Source organism: Wyeomyia smithii, chromosome 1 (genome assembly GCF_029784165.1).
Source record: "Wyeomyia smithii strain HCP4-BCI-WySm-NY-G18 chromosome 1, ASM2978416v1, whole genome shotgun sequence".
Lineage (NCBI taxonomy): Eukaryota > Metazoa > Arthropoda > Insecta > Diptera > Culicidae > Wyeomyia > Wyeomyia smithii.
The window spans coordinates 2,167,694-2,189,131 of record NC_073694.1 but is presented as its reverse complement, the minus strand read 5'-3'; the positions used below and the strand labels follow the sequence as shown (position 1 = coordinate 2,189,131).

The 21,438-nt window shown below is 43.2% G+C and overlaps 2 protein-coding genes across 6 annotated transcripts in view; both read right to left on the bottom strand.

Annotated features, from left to right (window-relative positions):
• Window positions 1-9,762: 9,762 nt before the first annotated feature.
• On the bottom strand, window positions 9,763-12,779 carry LOC129718268 (loricrin-like). Its single transcript, XM_055668876.1, has 3 exons — window positions 12,723-12,779; window positions 10,281-10,593; window positions 9,763-10,223 (listed from the first exon to the last, which is right to left on the bottom strand). The coding sequence occupies exons 1-3, from the start codon at window positions 12,777-12,779 to the stop codon at window positions 9,763-9,765; spliced, it is 831 nt and encodes a 276-aa protein (XP_055524851.1).
• The window catches only part of LOC129719123 (breast carcinoma-amplified sequence 3 homolog), a 52,788-nt gene continuing 41,974 nt past the window's right edge, over window positions 10,625-21,438 (bottom strand). For all 5 annotated transcript variants that reach the window (XM_055670548.1, XM_055670549.1, XM_055670547.1 and 2 more), the window contains one exon: window positions 10,625-15,211. In XM_055670548.1, coding sequence (XP_055526523.1) covers window positions 12,795-15,211 — 2,417 coding nt within the window. In that variant the 3' untranslated portion in view covers window positions 10,625-12,794. The remainder of the gene's footprint in view (window positions 15,212-21,438) is intronic.

The window sequence follows — 21,438 nt, the reverse complement described above, 5'->3', positions numbered from 1 at the left end:
GTCACACAAAAAAATGTTAACAAAACTCGATTAGTCGTTTTCAGAGTTGGACAACAATTTCCTATCTCGAAGTAGAGTTTGCTGGAAGACTACAATAGAAAGTAAATGTAGAAATTTTCGGAAAAAAACTTAATTTTCCATCCATGTTATCAGATATAATTTATTGTACTTTCAGAAGTGCACTCTAACTTCCACGAATACTGAACCGAATGCATCTGAAAATCATGAAACGCCCAAATAAGACTTTCAATTGACTTTGAAAGAGCTAAACAATGCATCGAAATACTAGAAAAAAAGTCTAAAACTAAGCTTTAAAGTGTCGAAAAATGCGTCTAAATAAGACCAAAAAAGAAAAAAAAACAGACGAAATATTCGCAAATTTAGTTTTAACGGGCGAAAAAGCTTTCAAAGATTAGAAATAACTTACAACGAAAATTTCAGGGATGAATGACCTTCCGAGGTTAAAGTCCCTTTAAAAAAATCAATCAACCAATCACAAAGAAAATGGTTTTGGCTTAGGCTCTTAAAAGAACGAGAGAGCTGAAAAAAGTAGAACCAAATTAAGACTAAAATGGCGAAAAATAGTTGTAATGGCAAATCAGTCAGTCTTTTTCTTATGCTGTTTAACTCGATAATGATGTAGTGCAACTTTCCAAATCAGGCCAAACTACAATGTGGGTTTTAAAAGCTGTAGCTGCTAATTTTTTCAATTTCCAAAATATATTCCTTTCCCCGAACTGCTCTGACGTTACTTCTACTTCAATTACTGTTGAACTCGTGGTAAGTTGGCACGACATTCAAGAAAGTTGTGCTAAATGAAAGATGAAAATACTATCGGCAGCTGATGAACGACGAAACATACGTGAAAATGGGTTTTGGACAGCTTCCTGGAACGAAATTTCATCTCACCACTGCACGGGGTGATGTTCCCGCCAAGTTCCACGGTTTTGATCTCGAACAAGACGTTGGACTCAACGGTATACAAACAAGAGCCCTCAAGAAGCGAGTTCTACCATTTATAAACGCACACAAGCAAGCTGCAGTTAGAACATTTTTTAAGAACGACTCGTACGTCCAGTGCGAGAAAGGTCGATCGAGAAGCCATGAAAATTACATTTTGTGGGCGTTTTTCATGAAGATGAGGTTGATCAGAAAAGGTTCTTAGAGTGCTGTAAATTAGAATGGAGGATGTTCTACCGGAGTCTCGAGTAAACAAATTACAGCCTGATGATGAATGGTGAAAAGAAGCCTGGAACGAGCTCAAGACCGCTTTTCAAGATGACGGTATCTATCGTTACAGTTAACCACTGTCCAAGTATTGCTGCTGTCCAATGCATCTAGGATCTAGTTCTTCTTTAAGTGCTTACCTCTACTCCTTCCAGTCCACTAGTTCCTTTCAGTCCTTGATGTTTCATCAATTTGGATTGTGGTCATTCTCGTTGAGTAGTCAGAAAACCGATGGTTTTTTATCCCTTTGCATTCGTCTCAACTCTTCTTTTTTTTCTGTTAAGGTGGAGGATTTGTTAGTAGCTTAAGTATTTATGACAAATATTAGTAAGTAATGAGTATGTGTGTCCAATCACAAATGGTGACTTCTCAACACTGTTAGAAATTTGTAATTTTAATTGTTAGGATTTGTTTGCTTTCGCAATTGGGACTTATCGTTCGTAGGGATTTAAACTTACTTGTCAGGAAAGGAACTCAACTCTTGTTGGTTTGCATCTTCCTCTTCATCGACTTGACTATAACTTGCACTTTCATAATCAATTTCGCCAACTGATTTCTCCAATGCATCCTGATGTTTAACTGGATCTGGATTCTGTTCAACTATGGTTGCATCTTCTATTCGATCTTCATGGTGATTCCTTCTTCAGAAGCTGATTCTTGATCATCACTTCCTTGTTCTTCTTCAGAAGTTGATTCTTTACTATCACTCTCATGAGATCTTCTTAGTTATCCTTGAATTGGAATGGTGTGTAAAGTGTCAAATCTTGTTTGTCCCCTCGATAGGTTCGCATATTCTTCGGACTTTCAAAGTGCAATCACGGTCAAATAAACCGTCAGCGAATTCACCTTCACCCATTACTCCATGTTGATATTCAAAGATAACTTCTTTTGACCCTTCTCCCATTCCACTTTCCATTCTAACCGAAAGTAAATTTTCGTCAAGACTAGGAATAAATCTAATTACTTCCCAACACTGACTTCAGCCGCAACTTACTCATCTTCGTGGCCCGAAGATTCTCGCCACTTTTGGCTGTGAAGATCATCAGTGGTCTTGGAAGTTCTTCAATGTCATCCAGCAGGCGTTGGTCACCCGCTCCAGAGTCGACCACGAAATGAATCCGTTTGTTCCGCTTAATCGTCTTCGGTTTCATTATCATCGCTGTGGGTCGTTTGCAGTCCTTCTTATGGTCCTCCTCGTACTTTTCCTTCTCCTGTGCTTTAATTTTCTTCATAGGCGGGCACTTGTTGTAAAAAGGCCCCGTTTCATCACTGCCGAAACAACGTGTGGTCTTCTTCTTCGAAAAGATTATTCTTTTCAATTCCCGACGATTAGATCGTACTCATCGAATATCGTCCTCAGAGGGGCATCGCGATGTCGGTATTAATGGAGAATAGCCTTTCTATCTCCTATCCCAACCTCCACGTGGTGCCGACCGGAATAAGAGTAACCTTAGCGCAGATCGGGTAACCAACCTTAACCCCAGTGGAACTATGGTCGTATGCTGACTGGGAAGGGGGTCGTACGCGGCTGTATCCCCGGCTGAGTTATGGAATGCTGTATCCCGCCAGCTACACCTAAGATGGCAGCCCCATCAGCAGGATGTAGGTATCGCGACCCTGGTAAGGTAGCATACCGAAACCTTTCTTCAACCACCAACAATGAATTTAGAAATACGGAACGGATCAATCGGCAAAGACCGAGGCTACGAACACGGAAAAGATTGAGGTAAACGATTAGAAATTGGGTACTTGGAACGTCCGATCTCTCAATGAACCGGCGCGGACTGGCTTGCTTGCTCGAGAACTACAACGGCAGGGAGTCGGAATCGCAGCGATTCAGGACGTTCGGTGGCCAAATTCCGGAGAAAGAGAATTCCCAGCAGTAGACTCTATTGCACGCACTTCTTTCAAGTACCACAACTACTACAGTGGCGGCAAAGCAGCGGAACGGGGCGTCGGTTTCGTAGTGCTGGGAAATCAGAAAACAAGAGTCATCCGGTGGAGGCCCGTAGTTGACCGTATATGCGTGTGGAAGATTAAGGGCAAATCTTTCAACTACAGTGTAATCAACACCTACGCACCGACAAATGACAAATCCGATGAAGTCGAAGATGAGTTCTATGACAAGCTTGAGCGAATCTATGACGAGTGCCCAAAACACGACATAAAAAGTCGTCATCGGAAATGCAAACGCACAGGTTGGGAGGGAGGAATTCTTCCGTCCGGTCTTTGGAAGGCATAGCCTCCACTCTCCAACCAATGAAAATGGCCTGAGGCTGATTAACTTTGTCGCGGCCAAAGGAATGGCCATATGTAGCTCCTATTTTCCACGTTTGAATATTCGGAAACACACCTGAAGGCATCTAAATGGAGAAGCCTGCTCCCAGATGGATCACGTACTGATTGACGGTTGGCACTTTTCGGATGTTACTGATGTTAGGTCTTTTCGGGGACCAAACATTGACTCTGACCATTATCTCGTCGTTTGTAAGATCCGCGCACGGTTGTCGAACGTGCTGAAATCTCGCACAGAGAGGACGACGCGTTTCAACATTCAGCGGTTGAAAGCTGATGGCGTGGCAGCAGAGTACGCCAGAGAGCTGGATCAACGGATCGCAGAAAAGCAGGAGGAAGGAGTGGAAGACATAAATGGACTGTAGAGCAGTATCCACGGCGCCATTGAAACGACTGCGAAAGTGGTGGTAGGTACGACGCGTGGAAGACAGCCTAATGGCTGGTTCGATGCAGAGTACCAGAGAGCGACAGATGAAAAGAACCGTACCAGGAGCCGCATGCTCACCGCGGCTACGCGTCAGAACAGAGAGGTACAGGGTGGCAAGAGCTGCCGAAAATAGAACCCACCGTCGGAAGAAGTGCGAGTATGAGAAGCAGAGGACAGCTATGCTCAAAACGACGTGCGGAGATTCTAAAGAACTGTCAACAGAGTCAGAAGCAGGAATTTCCCTGTGCCGGTCATGTGCAACCTACTTACTGATAAACCGACGGTTGCAGCCAGGTGGAAGGAGCATTTTCAGGCGCTATTGAACGGTGAGGAGCCGGATGAGCAGAGCAGGAACAGGATGACCATTGTGGCTGTCGAACAAGCTGTGGAGCCACCAACACAGAAGGAGGTGAAAAAGGCGATTTGTAAGCTGAAAAACGGCAAGGCCGCTGGGAAGGACGGTATCCCGGCCGAACTTCTAAAAGTGGGAAGCGAGCGGCTGTACTATGCGATCCACCAGAAAATACTAAGGATCTGGGCGGATGAACAAATGCCGAACGACTGGGAAGGGCCATCGATTGGATTGTGGCAACTAACGTTGCTCAACTCCGCATATAAAGTGCTCTTCCGTATCCTGTTCTTCAGATTGAGACCGTTAACGTAAACCTTTGTTGGCGAATACCAGGCTGGTTTTCGGCAGGGGCGTTCCACGGCGGATCAAATTTTCACCCTGCGACAGATCCTCGATAAGTTCCGGAAGTACAACTTACCGACTCACCATCTGTTTGTGGACTTCAGGGCGGCATACGACTCAGTGAAAAGAAACGAGCTGTGGCAGATCATGCTGGAACACGGTTTCCTTACGAAACTAATTAAGCTGAGTCGTATGACGCTGGAGGGATCAAAATCGTGCGTGCGGATAGCAGGCGACACATCAGCCGCATTCGTAACGTTGGATGGACTGAAGCAGGGGGAAGCGCTCTCCAACTTACTGTTCAACATCGCTCCTGAGGGTGCAGTACGAAGAGCAAACGTGGAAAGAAACGGTACGATCATCACGAAATCTCACCTGCTTCTTGGTTTTGCGGACGACATCGATATCATCGGTATCAGCCGTAAGGCCGTGGAGGAGGCCTTCGTACCTTTTAAGAGAGAAGCAGCGAGATTGGGACTTGTCATTAACTCTGCCAAAACGAAGTACATGGTAGCTGGTAGAGAGCGTGGGAGTCCCCGTGATGTTGGTGCTGAGGTGGAGATAGATGGGGAACGATTTGAAGTGGTTGACGAATTCGTTTATCTTGGTACACTTGTGACATGTGACAACGATATGAGCCGTGAAGTGAAACGACGAATTGCAGCTGCGAACAGGGCCTTCTACGGACTACGTAACCAGCTTAGGTCCCGTAGTTTGCAAACTTGCACAAAACTAGCGCTGTATAGGACGCTGTTACCCCGGTGGCCCTTTACGGACATGAAGCACGAACTCCGATCACTCGTCGATCAGCTTCGACGAGTGATCGGAGTTTTTGAGCGTAAAGTTCTGCGATCTTGGCTGAAAACTAGAAGATGGAGTGTGGCGCAGACGCATGAACCACGAGTTGTACCAGGTGTACAAACATGCTCATATAGTGTAGGTAATACAGCTGGGTAGGCTTCAGTGGGCTGGACATGTAGCCAGAATGCCTGACGAGAGAGCCGCCAAAACTATCTTCAGTAGAGAACCAGGAAGAAGCCGTCGACTCCGTGGTAGGCCTCGCACACGGTGGAAGAAGATGCACGATCTGCTGGTGTACGAGGAGACTGGAGAACGGCTGCCCAAGACAGGAGAAGCTGGACATCTTTAATTTGTTCGGCCCTAGACCGGTGACCAGTCCGTTTGCCAACAAAATAAAAAAATAGAAAAACTCGCATGGCCAAGCCTAGATCGACACGCTGGCAAGAAGTTTCCGCTTACTGCCGTACACCGCTGAGCTATTCGACATCATTTGAAATAGTGCTGCAATAGTCGTTGAGGTCCTTTGATAGACATAATTAACGTGGCTCTTGAACGTAAGCTTGTCGTCAACCATAACCCCCAAGAGTTCCAAAGATCGCTTTCAGGCCTCTGACTCTGACCACCGCCTGTTGCTCTAATTTACGGTTATACAAAACCTAACTTCAGTTTCCACTCGCCGTAGGCCTCCAGCGTTATGTCGTCCGCACTCCGTCGTACATGACATTCCACAACACCGGGCCTAGGATGGAATTATGCGGTACTTCTGCGGTGATTGGGACACACTTCTAACCCTCCTTCGTGTTGTAAACAAATACTGCGAGTCAGAAAGATTTCTAGCTGGAAGACTCTCAGTATATCGATTTTTTGAAGAAGTTCCTGGGAACTCGGTTGCTGATGAAGAAATTTGGTCAAATCAGCTCCGGTACAGCAAGCAAAAGAGATCGTTGACTACACCGGTGTGTATTAGAGAGTAGGTATATGGAGAGACACGACAATCAACGAAGGGCGAAGTATTTGTATTCCAAGGTAGCAACCGAAGCTAAACAAGGCTAGTCTTTGTCAAGATAGCCGTTCTTGTGTGACAACCAGTTGGCTATTTGCATCGCCAAGAGTGGAGCTTGCAACTGAAAGACGAAACACGTGGACATACGCTACCATTTTGTCCACAAAGCAATCGATAATGGGTCGGTAGTGGAGAGGTGCCGATGGTTTCACTAAGCCACTAGTACAAAGCGGAATCGTGAATGAGAAGCGATTCCTAGGAATCGACGATTCGAAAACAAGTAGGCGATTCAAGCTCTCAGTTTTTAATGTTCGATTAAATCAACAAAACGGTCATTTCACTACCACGGATTTTTATCATCACTCAAAGGTAGAGGTTATGTGAAATCATACCTGTTTTATCCAGTTTTATTCCTTTTCTCCTGTGGTCATACTCGGCGATTGTGATTTTTTCGTTTGCTAGATCAACGAAAATGGCAGTCATTGGTTTGGGTTCTAAATAATAATATAAAAGATATATTTACCTTGTTTTTTGTTTGTTTGTTTTGTTAGTGACGATAGCGAAATACAAAAGCTGTTAACTTCCATCATTTTCTTGCACATGTCGGTGTGTCAGTCAAGGTTTCATGGCTTACTCAGTCGCAAGATTTTTTGGCTCGCTTGAATGTCGATTCCAACCATATGGTTAACATCTTATTATCGGGCGTACATACGATTACAATGCTGCTACCAGATGCGATTGTCGTACATTCAAAATATATTTATTTTACCCTTGTTCATCGTAACTTTACAATAGTAGCTATAATGACGTAGAAAACGTATGTATACAATATATATGATTGTATATGTATATATGTTCAATAGTTGTTTTATGACTTTGATTATTCCATTTCTAAACTTGTTCGGGGGCCAATCCCGAAACGGTCGGTAACGGACTTACACGAAGCGTGTTACAAACTCACGCGTCGTTCAGATATTATTGTTTTCGCGCTTTTTGCTTCCGGTTTTTATGTCATTAATAGTGAGATATACGGTTCAAACTTTCAACCACCTTTTCGACTATGTAGACTACTAGTGTGGATTTTTTTTCGAACGAATGTCGGTAGAGGATAAAAACGTTTCATAGATGAATGTTGGTACAAGTAAAAAAATTCTACTCACTTTATAGTTGGTAAAATATAGGAAAATATTTGGGTAGCGCTGGATTTTTACACACTTCTTACATAGTTGTAAGCGTACAAACACTACCCGAGAAACATTGTTTCGAATAATTAATATGCAAAATATTAGTATTTAAATATAACGTTTACTATGCGTCTCTTCTTTAAATTCCTCCAGAACTTTCCGCTGAAAGGACAGATCACGAACGACTCAAAAACAGCAAAGTTAGTGGCTAGTGAGCGTCTCTCTCTCGCTTGTTACCTTTGGAATGCTACGCTTGCTCTACGCTCGACACAAAACACCTCAAACACGCGCTTGTTAGAAAAAAAGACCCATTCCCTCATTCAGACCCCTTTTCACCTTCTCATCACTGGAATATCGTTTGTGGTTTTTTGTTTTTTTTTTACTCGCTTTCTGCTACGCTTGCTTCCTTAAAATAAATACCACATAAATTGTAAACTTGCTTGAATGTATGTTGTTTTTTTTTTTGTAGGTTTTTATAAAATGCTGCTTTAGATTGATATCGGAAAGTTATTTGTTTAGACCTATTTCCTGTGTCTGTCTTTCGCGATCCCACCAGGCTCTGTGAAAGACGACTATTCCCCTTCGCGTGTAAAAGGGTTTACTTGTTAAAACATTAAACTACACAGCACAGCTCACTTTGATTACGCTGAACAAACGCTGCTTAAAACTGGATATTCTAACCCGTCCCGATTGGTTTCAGGGTAAAACAAAAGAATAAAAACCATTTCTTTTTTTTTTGGCTAACACTCTAACAAAACTGTCCTATGTTGGGGTTTCTTTTCTGCTTCTTCTTCTTCTGTGTATATTGTAATAATAATAATAATAATAATGAGAGTAATAATAATAACTGTAAAAAAGTACTTTCTATGGTCACATTCAAATATCACTCTGCTGTTGTTTTTTTTGCTGCTGAAAATACTAACATTTTCATCCGATCACATTCATAAGAAATGGCACTCCCTTCCGAAATTGCGTAGCCACACTTTTGCACTTTTCCGACATTTTCCCCTCTCTAATAGATTTATTGTTGCTTGCTTATTGATTGAAGTTTTTTTTTGTTTTCTATTCTATAGTAATAATAGTTTTTGTTTTGATAATTACCGCCTAGTGTGTGTGTGTTGTAAGTATTTGCTCTAGTGGAAGCGACGAACTTGGTTGCTTGGTGCTTGGTTGGGTGCTTGGTTGCTAGGAAACCTTACGGATGAAAAAAACCGAAAATGGATTGATGCTTTACAAGCGTCCGCGTTCGTTCCTTAATCACACTACTTTCACATTCTCAGTGTTCGATTCTCAAATCAGTATCACATCGTTTTTTTTTTGCTTTAAACTATTTTTTTATGTCGCTGACGACCCCTTTTACGCTCACTCGCAAACACGCCACGAAGTAGCAACGATGGTAGTAAGTAGAAGGTTGAAAAATTGTTAGTAAAATGTGTTATGATGTTCCTATTCCTATACGGCTTACGGGAGGGTGGTCGCGGGTTTTGAGTTCTAGGAAAATAGGAAAGGCCGAGCCTGCCGGGCCCAAAGCTAGCTAGAGAAATGGGGATAGAATAACGGGTATCCCAAAAGTGCGCGCTCAAACTCGGCAGGCACCAGTTTTTTTTTTGTTGCTTTCTTGTCTACTAATTACAGGAATACGTTGAATTGCGTCTGGAAGAAGAAGGAATCGATGAAACTAGTCGAATTGTTCTAATTACTTATTACGGTAGAATGGTGGGAAATTCTGGTTCTCTACAATCTATACCGAGAGACAAAACCACTCTGGCTTTTGTTATCGCATTCTGCTAAATCGGTTTTATGATTTTTTTTCTGTTTGAGGAGTTTATAATAACGCTCCTTAATGATTGGCAAGTACTGGTAGTAGATCGGAAAAACCAAAAGTAAATGTTGTAAAAATTGTTGTGTGGAACATGTAGTTTAATTGAAGTCAAAGTTTTTGCTATCCACCTTTTTTTTAAACTGCCTGATCCTGAATATTTTGTCAATTATGTTGGTACTTTTACCACAAAAAACATGCGTTTGTTTCCCTGAACAAACCGATTATCTTATCAATATTATTATAATTTAGTTAATACGTAGAATAATTCCAGCCGAACCTTCGTCGGTCGTGATAATGTTCATCCCCGGCTCATCGTTTCTCCTCAACGCCATCTTTCCGTCGGCATCCAAAATTCATCCCTCGAACCCATTGAAATACGCGTACGCTAACTCCGCTTACCAGATCCATGTGACGTTCAGTGTTGCCAGCATCACTGCCATTACTATTATCCCCAACACAACCGACAGAGCCACAAGCGGCGATATCCTCCGGTCTATCATTTCCATTCCCATCTTTCCGTCTGTTCTGACCTGCACCTCGGTGCCTCCCCGAGCCACCTCCAACAAGTCCCCCTCCCTTATCACCACCCACCGTTGGCCCAACTTCCCTGATGCACTCTCCCGTTCGCTTCGTCGTTGACGGGGACGACGATGATGAGCAGCGCGACGGCGACGACGGAGAAGCACGGATCGCTGCCGCTGTTGATTTGCGGAGTCCGCCGCTAGATCCAGAGCCGCCGCTGACACTGCCACCGCCTCCGCCGCCCGGTGCTCGATATTATAAGGAACCGCTGGAATCGCCGTGAAAGTGCAGCAGATTCTCCCCACTGTAGGACGCCGTTGGCGACCCGGACGATGACGCTTGCAAATCCAACGAAGCTCGGCTAGCAGAACTGAAGCTACTGCTGCTCAAATCCTCCTGGTCCTGCAGATGCACCAGCGATTGAAGCCCGGCGTGTACTACACCGACTGCGCTACCACCACCACCACTGCCGGTGACCAATATCCCGCCGCCGGCACCACCACCACCACTAACCGAAGAAGTAACGACGCCGCCAAATCCGGGGCCATCTGCAAGAGGTAAAGTAGAAGCGATTATCACAAACGTTGCTTTCTGCTGTGCTACTCGAAAGCAGTTGAGCTGATAATAAAAACAAACCAAACAAAAACTGTTCAGGTTTTGGATTTTGTGATTTTTCATTTTTTTATTTTTCCTTTTTGTCTGCTTTTTTTTGTTTTGCTTTAGTTGTTGATTTTTTTCTAATTTTTTCGCCGTCTTTGCTTTAACTTACACTATCATAAATTAATTTACTCTTACTCGTATTACGTTTTTTTTTTGTTGTAATTTCTCCTTTCGGTTTTTCTTCGATAAATATACAAACAATCACATTTCTTTTTTTTTAAATTTTGCTTTGTTCATAAATTTTGCTCTTTTTTTTTGTTCTCGCCTACGAATGAAGTCTGCCTTTTCGTTTTTTTCTTCACACTCTCTATCTCTCGTTTTTTTTCTCTCTTTCACACTATCTCTGCCTCGCTCCGAACAACTAAGCTGTGTAGTATGTGTGTCTGTTTCTCTTTTACGTTTACTATTACGCGTTACAGCGTACGTATCGCATTTATGCTTGTATTTTACTCTTGGTGTGTCTGTGTCTGGTCAGTTTTTTTCAGTGCAACAATATTAAGCTTGCTGTTTACGCCGGTTTTTTGAAGTTAAAAGCTAAAATATAACTCTTCGGAGATCTTCTAGCTTCTGTGTCCTGTTCGGGGCAGGTGACGTGGGGATTAAAGTTGGTTAACTAATGGTTTTATTTATTCTTTACTTTATCGTTTTAAATTAACAACTTCTTTTGCTAGAGATTTGAGAACGATCACTATTGATTATGATTGAATCGTTAGTCTTGAGACGCAGACGGTTTTGTACAGTAGCGGTTTTTAAGTAAAGAAGAAATAGGATTGGTGGACAATCACTAGGACATCAGATTAGAAATTAGATTCAAATGTGGGTGAATTGTGTCTATCTAGCAAAAACGGAAAGATGCTAAGCGTTTCTACTCTACACCGAATTGAAACAGGAAGCTTGCGGCACCACCAACCAGCGATTTTTTGTTTCGTTAACGTTAACAACAGTAATGAATTTACTTTCTTCTATCTGTTTATATTCGTGTGTCTGTGTGTGTATTGGTGTGTATCCTATTTTTCGCTAATGGATCACGAAACTGTACAGAAAAAAAATGTTAACCAAAATAACAATCGTTCCCGGGGTGAGCTCACAGCAAATGTTTATAGTACTTAATTTTCCTCCTGTTCTTCACGAACGTGTTTTCTCCAGTATTTTTTTTTTTCTTAAATCAGTCAGTTTGAGCTCATAACTTCAACGATCAGGAAAAATTCGAAAGGACAAAAACATGGTTAAGAAAAAAGAAATAGCGCGTAAATGGATAAGCGATTATGAAACTTTTTTTTTCTTTCTAACGCTGCTTATGAATTGGTTTGTTAACAATGCCCTCAAAAGTCTACACGATTTGAACGATTCTATAGCTAAGAAAAATACTTGAAACATGACCAAAAATCAGTTGTCAACCAGAAGTAGTTTTCGTTCAGTTGTGAAAAAAAAAAATCTTTTTTTTGTGTTTGCCTTTGCTTCGCCACTTGCTTGGCTTTCACTTCTTGTTAGAATTAAAAAAAAACCTCCTCGAAATCCGACAAGCAGTGGGCTAGTCTTCCACAGAAATAAACCTAATTTCTGTGGAAAATAATTCAGCGTTTATTTTCGTTTTCAAAGTTGAATTTGATGGCTACTAAAAACATAAACTGAGTTTTAACATGCATAAGATATGTACAATAGTAGCAGTAGTAGCAGGATTGAGCCGTTTTTTTCTGTGCAGTTTTGTGTGACACTCTCTAGCCACCGCCTGCTTGTCGGAAGCGCTTGTCCGATTAAAAAAAAGAGTCCCCTCGTAAGCATAATGAATACCTTTCTCTGTGAAACCATAGTAACAATAAATCACTAAAAAAAGATTAAAATCCGACGTCGAAAGACGGAAAGAACCGCGTACTTTTTTGTTTGTTTGTTGGTTTGTTTTGCTTTAAATAAACTTTGAAATTAAACTAAACTAAACGCTACACGATCATTTTTTGTTTGTTTGCCTATTTTCTCATGCTCGCTTCTTGGCCAAAAAGAGCGCACGCGTCCTAGAAATAATACAATAAATATAACACTAGCGCGTAGCAGAGCTGCAGAAGCAGCAGATACGATAGCACAAGCAGAACCAGCAGTGATGCGGCGATCAGCACCACCACGCCACCGGTGGCCACTAGCAGCATCATCCGCCAGACCGCCAATTATTTGCGCCGCTTCTTGGAACGCTTCTTGAAGTTGCCATTGCCGTTATTATTGCCATTGTTCCCGCCGCCGCCGCCACCGCCACCATTGTTGGACTGCTTTGCTGCTGCTGCTTCCGCCGTTGTCTGCTTGTCGCTTTGCTCACTTTGGTTCGCTTCTGTCGTTGGCAGTGCTGATGTTGTTGTTGTTGTTATTGTTGATGATGTCTTGGCCGGACTTTCGGCTGCTGCTGCCACAATGCCGGAAGTAGTCATGGAGTTGCTTAGGCTATCGGTTGGCCCACTGGCACTCGGGGCGGCGGAACCGACAACCGTAGTCGACAGTGATGAAGATGACGTTTTATTGCTCGAGATCAACGGCTCCAGTTCTTCGTCCTCATCTTCACCGGTGCGCAGATGTGTCCTACGGGAGACCTTGGACTCTTCGTCAGCCTCGTCGTTATTGGAATTGGACGTCTCTTCATCCGATGCCGACGATACCGGAAGCCTAGACATGAACATCGCCGTATCGTCAATGTCCAGCTCCAAACTCTTGTAGTCCGAGTCTTGCCCCTCGACAGACAACTGCTGTCTCAAAACAACCGGACCCGATTGCATCATGGACGAAGAAAGACTTCTACTTCCTCCCAACTGCTGCGAGCAACTGGATTCTCCCATCCCACCGGACAAGCTCGCATCGCGCAAACTGGAGCACATGGCGAAAACAATATTCCTCTCCTCTAGCAGGGATCTATTCTTTGCGAGGGCAACCACCTCCTTAGCGTCCTCCTGCTGTGGACTCTCGAAGCTAATCAGAGTCCGCTCCTCGCTCGGTTGCTTCAGCAGCTTTTCCTTCACACTCTCATTAAAGCCCAAATCTTCGAAATCTTTACACACGAACGGCTCCAGCGGAGGCAATGGTTCCGGAAACTCCAACTCATACCTCCCAGATGGATCGTAAAACTTTTCCTCCTTCACCACCACTTTCGGTTCGTCCTCACATAGAACTTCCCGCACACACATCACGTCCGGCTCTTCCACACTTTTTTCCCTATCTACGCGAGATAACGCAGTTTCTCCTTCACCATCTCCCAGCTCCACCGGTTCACCACTAGCCAGCATCGATTCCTGAACGCTAATTTCCGTGCGAGTCAGTTTTAAATTTTCCGGCTCATTTGACTCGCCAAACAGTTCCAAATCATCAATTTTGAGTGCCTCCAGGGGTGGAAAATCGTCACAGATAGATTTCAGAAGTTCTTCATCTACGGGACGTGGCTGAACCGTCAGAGGCTGAACTACTTCTTCGGGTTCCGGCTTCGGTTGCGGTGGAGCTGGGACTGGCGGAGGAGGCTGCGGCGTTTGCTCTTTTCGCCGGCGATTGTCTTGCTTGTTTTCTTTCCTATTGTTATTGACACCCGCGTTGTTGTTGGCATTGCCGCCGCTCGTTCTCGTTGATTTCGCCTCCGCTTGGGTAGGTTGCTTCTGCTTCTGCACCGGTTTCGGATCGTCCTTCTTCTTGCCATTCTCTTTCTTCCGGTTGCGTACAGGTTTTTCCGCTGGCGGAAGCTCCACTTCTTTTTGGCCCGGGTCGGGCAATTCGATAACTTCGATCGGCTCGGATTGAGTCTTCTTTTTTCGATCGCTTTTCGTGGCTGAGGCTGATGATACCATCGGGGGTGTTTTCTCCTTTCGTTTGCTGCCCGTCACTTTCGGTTCCTCCACCGGTTTGCACTGCTGCGGTGCCTCTATAGTTACAAACTCTCCCTCGCTAGGTTTTGCAACCACCTCTTTCTTGCTCTTCCTGTTGATGGAGGACAACTCCTCAAACTTGGCCACATTTTCGTCGTCCTTGTTTTTAGCCTTACTAAAGTAGATCATGTTTTTCTCCTCGATAACCGGAACAATCAGTTCACGACCGATCATCGACGGGGGTTCCTCGGTGGACGTTTGTGCCGAGGTGATTCGATCCAGCGAGGAACCGCAAAGATCACGCTCTGGTCCGGAAAGTCCATGAACCGTAACCACCGGTCGGAAGAGTGCCTCGTCGCAATTTTCGTGCATATAAGCGTCACAATCTCGAGCCGTTCGAGCTTCCGCATCGGGATCCGGACCCTCCGAATCCACATTACAAACGGTTGTGACGGTTCCCAGCGGATTAACGACTTTTGCGATCGTTATCGAGCCCGAGGCCCGGCTACTGGCTGCAGAGGCCGGCCTCGAGCAGCTCGTCGGAAGGGAGGACGAGCGCTGGTCTTGTTGCTGCAGGTGGTAATGCTGGTGATGTTTTACCGGAACGCCCTGGGCAAGGGTCGTGATCGACGGGGGCAGCTTATGGTCACAGATCGAATTCAACGAGTGCGTCGACGAGTAGATCGAGGTGGAGGAGCAAGAGGACACCGAAGACAACCCGGCCGGGATGGGCGTGGCGCACGTGTAGCCTTTAGTGTGGAAGAAAAGAGAAAGAGAAAAAGGGGAGAAAAGTGGTCAGTGAAAGCCGCTGGCAAGTTTATGAATCAAACTAAGACTTAAAAACGCTTTTTCTAGGTTTTGCAACGACTAAAGCTTTTTTTTTTTACTGTTCGTGAAAAACTCGAAACCGAACCATGCAAGTTTGTTCCAACACCGGGTGCAGTCAAGAGAGAGAGAGAGAGAGAGAGAGAGAGTGAGAAAACAGAATTAGGGAGAAAAAAATGGCTACTATCTCTCAGCTGTCGAGTAAGTGGCTTACGTTATTTACTGACACTCGTAATATCTCGCAAAGCAATTGCATACTTTTGAGGGTGTGGTGTTGGAACAGTATGTGGTTACAAAAGTCGATGTTAAACGAAAAATCATTAGATTTGTTACAATGGAAGCTTTTACTAGTGATCGACTGTCCGAGTAGAAAAAAAAATTAAAAGAGAAATAAACTACCAAAATTAAGGTGAAATAAGTACGCACACAGTTCTAATGCAGAGAGAATCGATTTTTAATTAATGTTTTTTTTGTTTAACTATTCACGTAACATAACAAAAATTAAGCAAAATAAAATCAGCTAAATGGAAACCACCTGCCTTCGGCTTTTTGTTACGGTTAGAGATTTAGTAGGACTCTTTTTTTCTCCCATTTTCCTTCCTCTTTTATACTCTTGCGGTGTCACACTCGCACTCTCACTCACTCGCTTCCGGTTGTGTCACCAATTTATTTATTTTTTTTGCAATCCCCGGTCGTCGACGTCCGTGCAATTATCCAGGGAATGTGTTAGAAAGCATTTGCTAGGTTTGTTTATCGCTTGTGATGTACAAAATAAATCTAGTGTTCACGGAACCATTTATATTTATATATGTTAGTGGCATCCTCCGCTATCAAGAGGGGATTAATTGATATTATAATGTGTGTTATTATTACAATAAATTTGTCCGCAACCTGTTGGGAATTACGTTTTTTATGTTGTCATAGAATAATGAACAAAGAATAGGATGAGAAGCAGTAGAGTCTAGAAGCGAACAATACTAGAGGAATAAAGGGCTATTCCCACTGCTTCCGTTCCGGGACCGGGCTCGTCCGGGACTTTTCATGCATTCACACTGCGCCGTGCTTGAACCATGCCTGCGCTGCGCTCTGGCTGAGAAATGTTGATGTGTGTATGTGAAAGAACGTCTTTCCCTTTTTTCATACCGCAGCTCACTCCGCGCGAAATATGTCACTACTACATACACGCATCCACCCGAGTGCCTTCCGTGCACTCTCCGGCCAACACAAAGTATCGTCGGCAACGATAGTTTTTCCCTCGCACTGCGGCAGCACGACGGCAACTCAACGCTGCCCCGGTCTGGGCACGGCGCGTCGGTGTGAATGCGTTCATAAGAACGCATGCAATCAATCTCAAACGAGCCCGGACGACACGCGGAACAGCCATGGCCCGGTCCCGGAACGGAAGCAGTGGGAATAGCCCTTAAAGCTACGAAAAGGTTTCCTGCTGTTGATTATGTTTGCAAGAGTGAATTTATTCCTATTAGAGACACTAGAAAGACTGGAAATCAAATAAAAGCGCATTTTGCATAAAAGTTTGAGCTTGTTTTGACACAAAAAATACGAGAGAAATGAAATAGCATTCAATTTACTTTTCACTCACAGCAACGTCGATCGCAGTATGCATGGAGATTTAAAATTTAGCGTTGAAACCAGTACCACGATTAACTGACTTTCTGCTGCTCTGAACGAAGCATGCGGGGAGATTTGACACGTGCCTCAATATCTTAAGCAGGTATTAGACGAAGCGAATATTTGCTATTTTTGGTACGATTTTTATTGGCACGAAATAAAATCCGTACCAAAAATAGCAAATGTTTGCTTCGTGTAATACCTGCTTTACTGTTGTATTTCTGGTTTTAGATTTTCCTCTATCAAGGCACGTAAACTTACGGAACATGTCGTCGGCTTTGTGCAACACTGGCACAACTCAAAATTTTACACTTCTGAGTTTTTGATGGCAAACGATGCTAAATATAGTTAAGTTTTATCCCACGAAACCCCGTTTCAAAATTCCCAAAAAATTCAGAGTTATGGGTATAAGTGCCTTCGCTGCACAATTTTGAGTTGTGCCACGAAACCGACGATGTGTTCTCAAACATTTGAGAAGCATTGAGAAAATTGTTGATTAAAACATAAGGCCATTTGGTCAGACGAGATCAAAACGATGTTATTTTGGTCTGATGGTAACAAACAAAAATCAACAAAGGACTGGTGAAAGGCTAAAACAATGGCTAAAGCCTACCGTCAGTAACAGCTAATGCAGTATATTTTTTAAATTTTTGCTTGTTGCCTAAAGAATGAAAATTCAGTGGATGCTGTCTGATTGTTCGAAAAAGAAAAGATTTCGATACTTGACATTTGTTTCTTATAAAGTCGGGCTTTCTCCTGCCCTGCAACAAAAAGCTTCAATGCCCTTCTCCTAGCCACAAGGTTTACTGTTTCTTGAATTCTTCGAAAAAAAATCTTTACCTACGGACTAGAAGATGTTAGCAAAATATACATGTAAAACTCTGCGGTTACATCTTAGGTAAATTAGTCGACCTAGAACATCATTTTGACAGGCATTATGAAAGCCCCTGATCCCTCCGACATAAATCTGATTTTCATCTTCGCGGCTGTCTTGATCCTGTGCTCGAAAGCGAAGTCAAGCAGATATATTTGTACATCTGAGCTTTCGTTACCTCACACTTTCTCACGTTCCAGTGTGTTTGATCTTTTACCACTATTACCGCGGGCTACACACTAAAATCGATTCCTAGCAGTTTTTGAAGAGGATCATTATTATGTAAATGTTCTACTCAACGCATTTTTTATTGGGAATCGCTATACTGTTTTCCAAAATGATCATATCATCGTAATATCCAGAAAACGCGCAATGGAAGTGTTCTAATCAGAGCCTGAATTATCAGATCATAATGACGCTGTGACCGGTCGCTTTCAATTGAAGAACATTTGTTTCATTTTCGAGCACTCTACGAATCAAATGAAAACTACTCGAAAGCTTTTGTTCCAGATTTTCAGCGTCACTATCACCTGACGATTGTCTGAAACTGAAACAGACAACGGCCGCTGACGGAGACAGGAAATTTCCATAAAGTACTTCACTCATACAGAAAAAAGAGGGAGTAAAAAAAAGTCAAGACAATATGAAACGAAGGACGCCAATACCAGTTTCACAAACCTAAGTAACTACGGCACGGCAGTGATCAAAAGCAAAAAAAAAGTATTGGATGCCAATGCCGTTCTAACTGCGGCTTGCGGTATTGGATAACTATTATCAAACGTCGCAATGCGATGTGCGTGTTATGTCTTGTTCAGACTATATGATATCGGATATCACTTTGCGTGTTCACACTACAGCGAGATAATATGGTTTAACGTTGGCATTATTTGGTTTGCTACAGACTTGGTTTTCTCCTCCGGGCGACCGAAGAGCAAGGTGTATTTTACATTTGCACTACGCGGGAATCAAAGGACTCCGCGCGCGCAATTAATTTACGCTTACGTTACACCTCAGCAAAAGAGAAAGCCGAAGTTTTACACCTGAAACCGAAGTTTTGCTCCACAAAGCCGAACGATGGCACGCGGCGTCCGTCATATCATTGCCATGGCTAGTGTGATTGATTTTCAAAGCCAAGGTAATTTTTCCCAGTATTCAAAGAGAGGAACACATGAATATCTCAAGCATTTTTTCTGCCTGACGAGGCAAGCCGACAGTAGCAAAATGACTCCGGAGATTGCCTGACTATTGCGCATCGGGCATACCATGTTGAGCTGGTGTATGACAATAAATTTAAATATGAAAAATGGATACTTGAACTCTAATTAGCCACTCTAGTTTTGCAGCTTTTTACAGCCTTTTGCAAACGACCGCAGCTTTCCTTTCCAGTTCTTCGCATCCTTTATTTGTTTAAGATGTCCTTTTCATGGATCCTCAGGTCAGTGTTACAATTTGATGGTATGGATAAAAAAAGTGACAGTAACGAAGGAGTAAGCGCGTATGGTCCACGTTGTCAGATGCTTATCCACCGGAACAATAGTGAATATTCCTAATTGCTACTCATTCCAAACCTTTTTTTCAAAATTTCAATCTTATTTCTAGGATATCTTATAAAGGCGAAAAGAATTAAAACTAAGTCTAAAACTAAAACTAGCATGTTCTATTCAATCAGCGGTTCGACTTGTGGTTTGATGAGCACTCTGTTGCTTTTCAAGTACCGTCAGCCGCGATCAGATTGTGTCAGTGGGGGTGTGATTGTGTCATACAACCCGTGACTTGATGGAGAAAATGATACTCCGTCGTTTAGACCACTGGGTCGAATCAAATGGTCTACTGTTAGATACTCAATTTGGCTTCCGCCGTGCAAAAGGGACGAATGATTGTCTTGCGTTGCTTTCAACAGATATCCAGCTGGCGTATGCTCGCAAAGAACAAATGGCGTCTGCGTTCTTGGACATTAAGGGGGCTTTTGATTCCGTTTCTATTGACATTCTTTCGGGCAAACTTCACCGACAAGGATTTTCTCCAATTTTGAACAATTTTTTGCACAATTTGTTGTTCGAAAAGCACATGCATTTTACGCATGGCGATTTGGCAACTTTTCGAATTAGCTACATGGGTCTTCCCCAGGGCTCATGTTGAAGCCCCCTTCTTTACAATTTTTATGTTAATGACATCGACGAATGTCTGGCAAATTCATGCACGATAAGACAACTTGCAGACGACAGTGTAATCTCTGTTACAGGAGCCAAAGCTGCCGATTTGCAAGGACCATTGCAAGATACCTTGGACAATTTGTCTGCTTGGGCTCTACAGCTAGGTATCGAATTCTCTCCGGAGAAGACTGAGATAGTAGTTTTTTCTAGGAAGCATGAACCTGCTCAGCTCCAGCCACAATTAATGGGTAAAACGATTTCTCAGGTTTTGGTACACAAGTATCTTGGTGTCTGGTTCGACTCTAAAGGCACCTGGGATTGTCACGTGAGGTATCTGATGAAAAAAAGCCAACAAAGAGTGAATTTTCTTCGTACAATAACCGGAGCATGGTGGGGAGCACACCCGGGAGACCTTATAAGGCTTTACCAAACAACGATATTGTCTGTCATTTAGTACGGGTGTTTCTGCTTCCGCTCCGCAGCAAACACACATTTGATCAAACTGGAGCGAATACAATATCGTTGTTTGCGTATCGCCTTAGGTTGCATGCAATCGACCCATACGATGAGTTTGGAGGTCTTAGCTGGAGTTCTACCATTGCAAAACCGCTTCTGGAGCCTGTCTTCTCGTATTCTTATCAAATGTGAGGTCTTGAACCGTCTTGTGATTGAAAATTTTGAAAGGTTAATCGAACTTAATTCTCAAACCCGTTTTATGACATTGTATTTCAATCACATGTCACAAAATATTAACCCTTCTCCGAATATTCCAAATCGTGTCAACTTATTAAATACTTCTGATTTTACTGTGTTTTTCGATACATCCATGACAGAAGAAACTCGTGGAATCCCGGATCATTTACGCGTGCAGCTGATCCTCAAAATTTTCTCCAATAAATATCGAAACATCAACTGCGACAATATGTTCTACACTGACGGATCACTTATCGATGGGTCCACTGGCTTCGGTATCTTCAATAACAATTTAACCGTCTCCCATAAGCCCGATAATCCTACTTCTGTTTACGTCGCAGAATTAGCTGCAATTCAGTACACCCTAGGGATCATCGAAAAAATGCCCACGGACCATTATTTCATCTTTACGGATAGTCTCAGTTCCATTGAGGCTCTCCGATCGATGAAAGATGTTAAGCACTCTCCGTATTTCCTGGGGAAAATACGGGAACATCTGAGTGCTTTATCCGGAAAATCTTTTCAGATTACCTTAGCGTGGGTCCCTTCTCACTGCTCGATACCGGGCAATGAGAAAGCGGACTCTTTGGCTAAGGTGGGCGCTACAAACGGTGAAATTTATGAAAGACCAATTGCTTTTAATGAATTTTTTGCATTTGTACGTCAGAATACGATCATCAGTTGGCAAAATTCTTGGACCAGAGGGGAACATTCCATTATACCCAAGGTATCGACGAATCCGTGGTTCAAGGGGTTGGATGTAGGTCGAGATTTCATTTGCGTGATGTCTCGGCTTACGTTC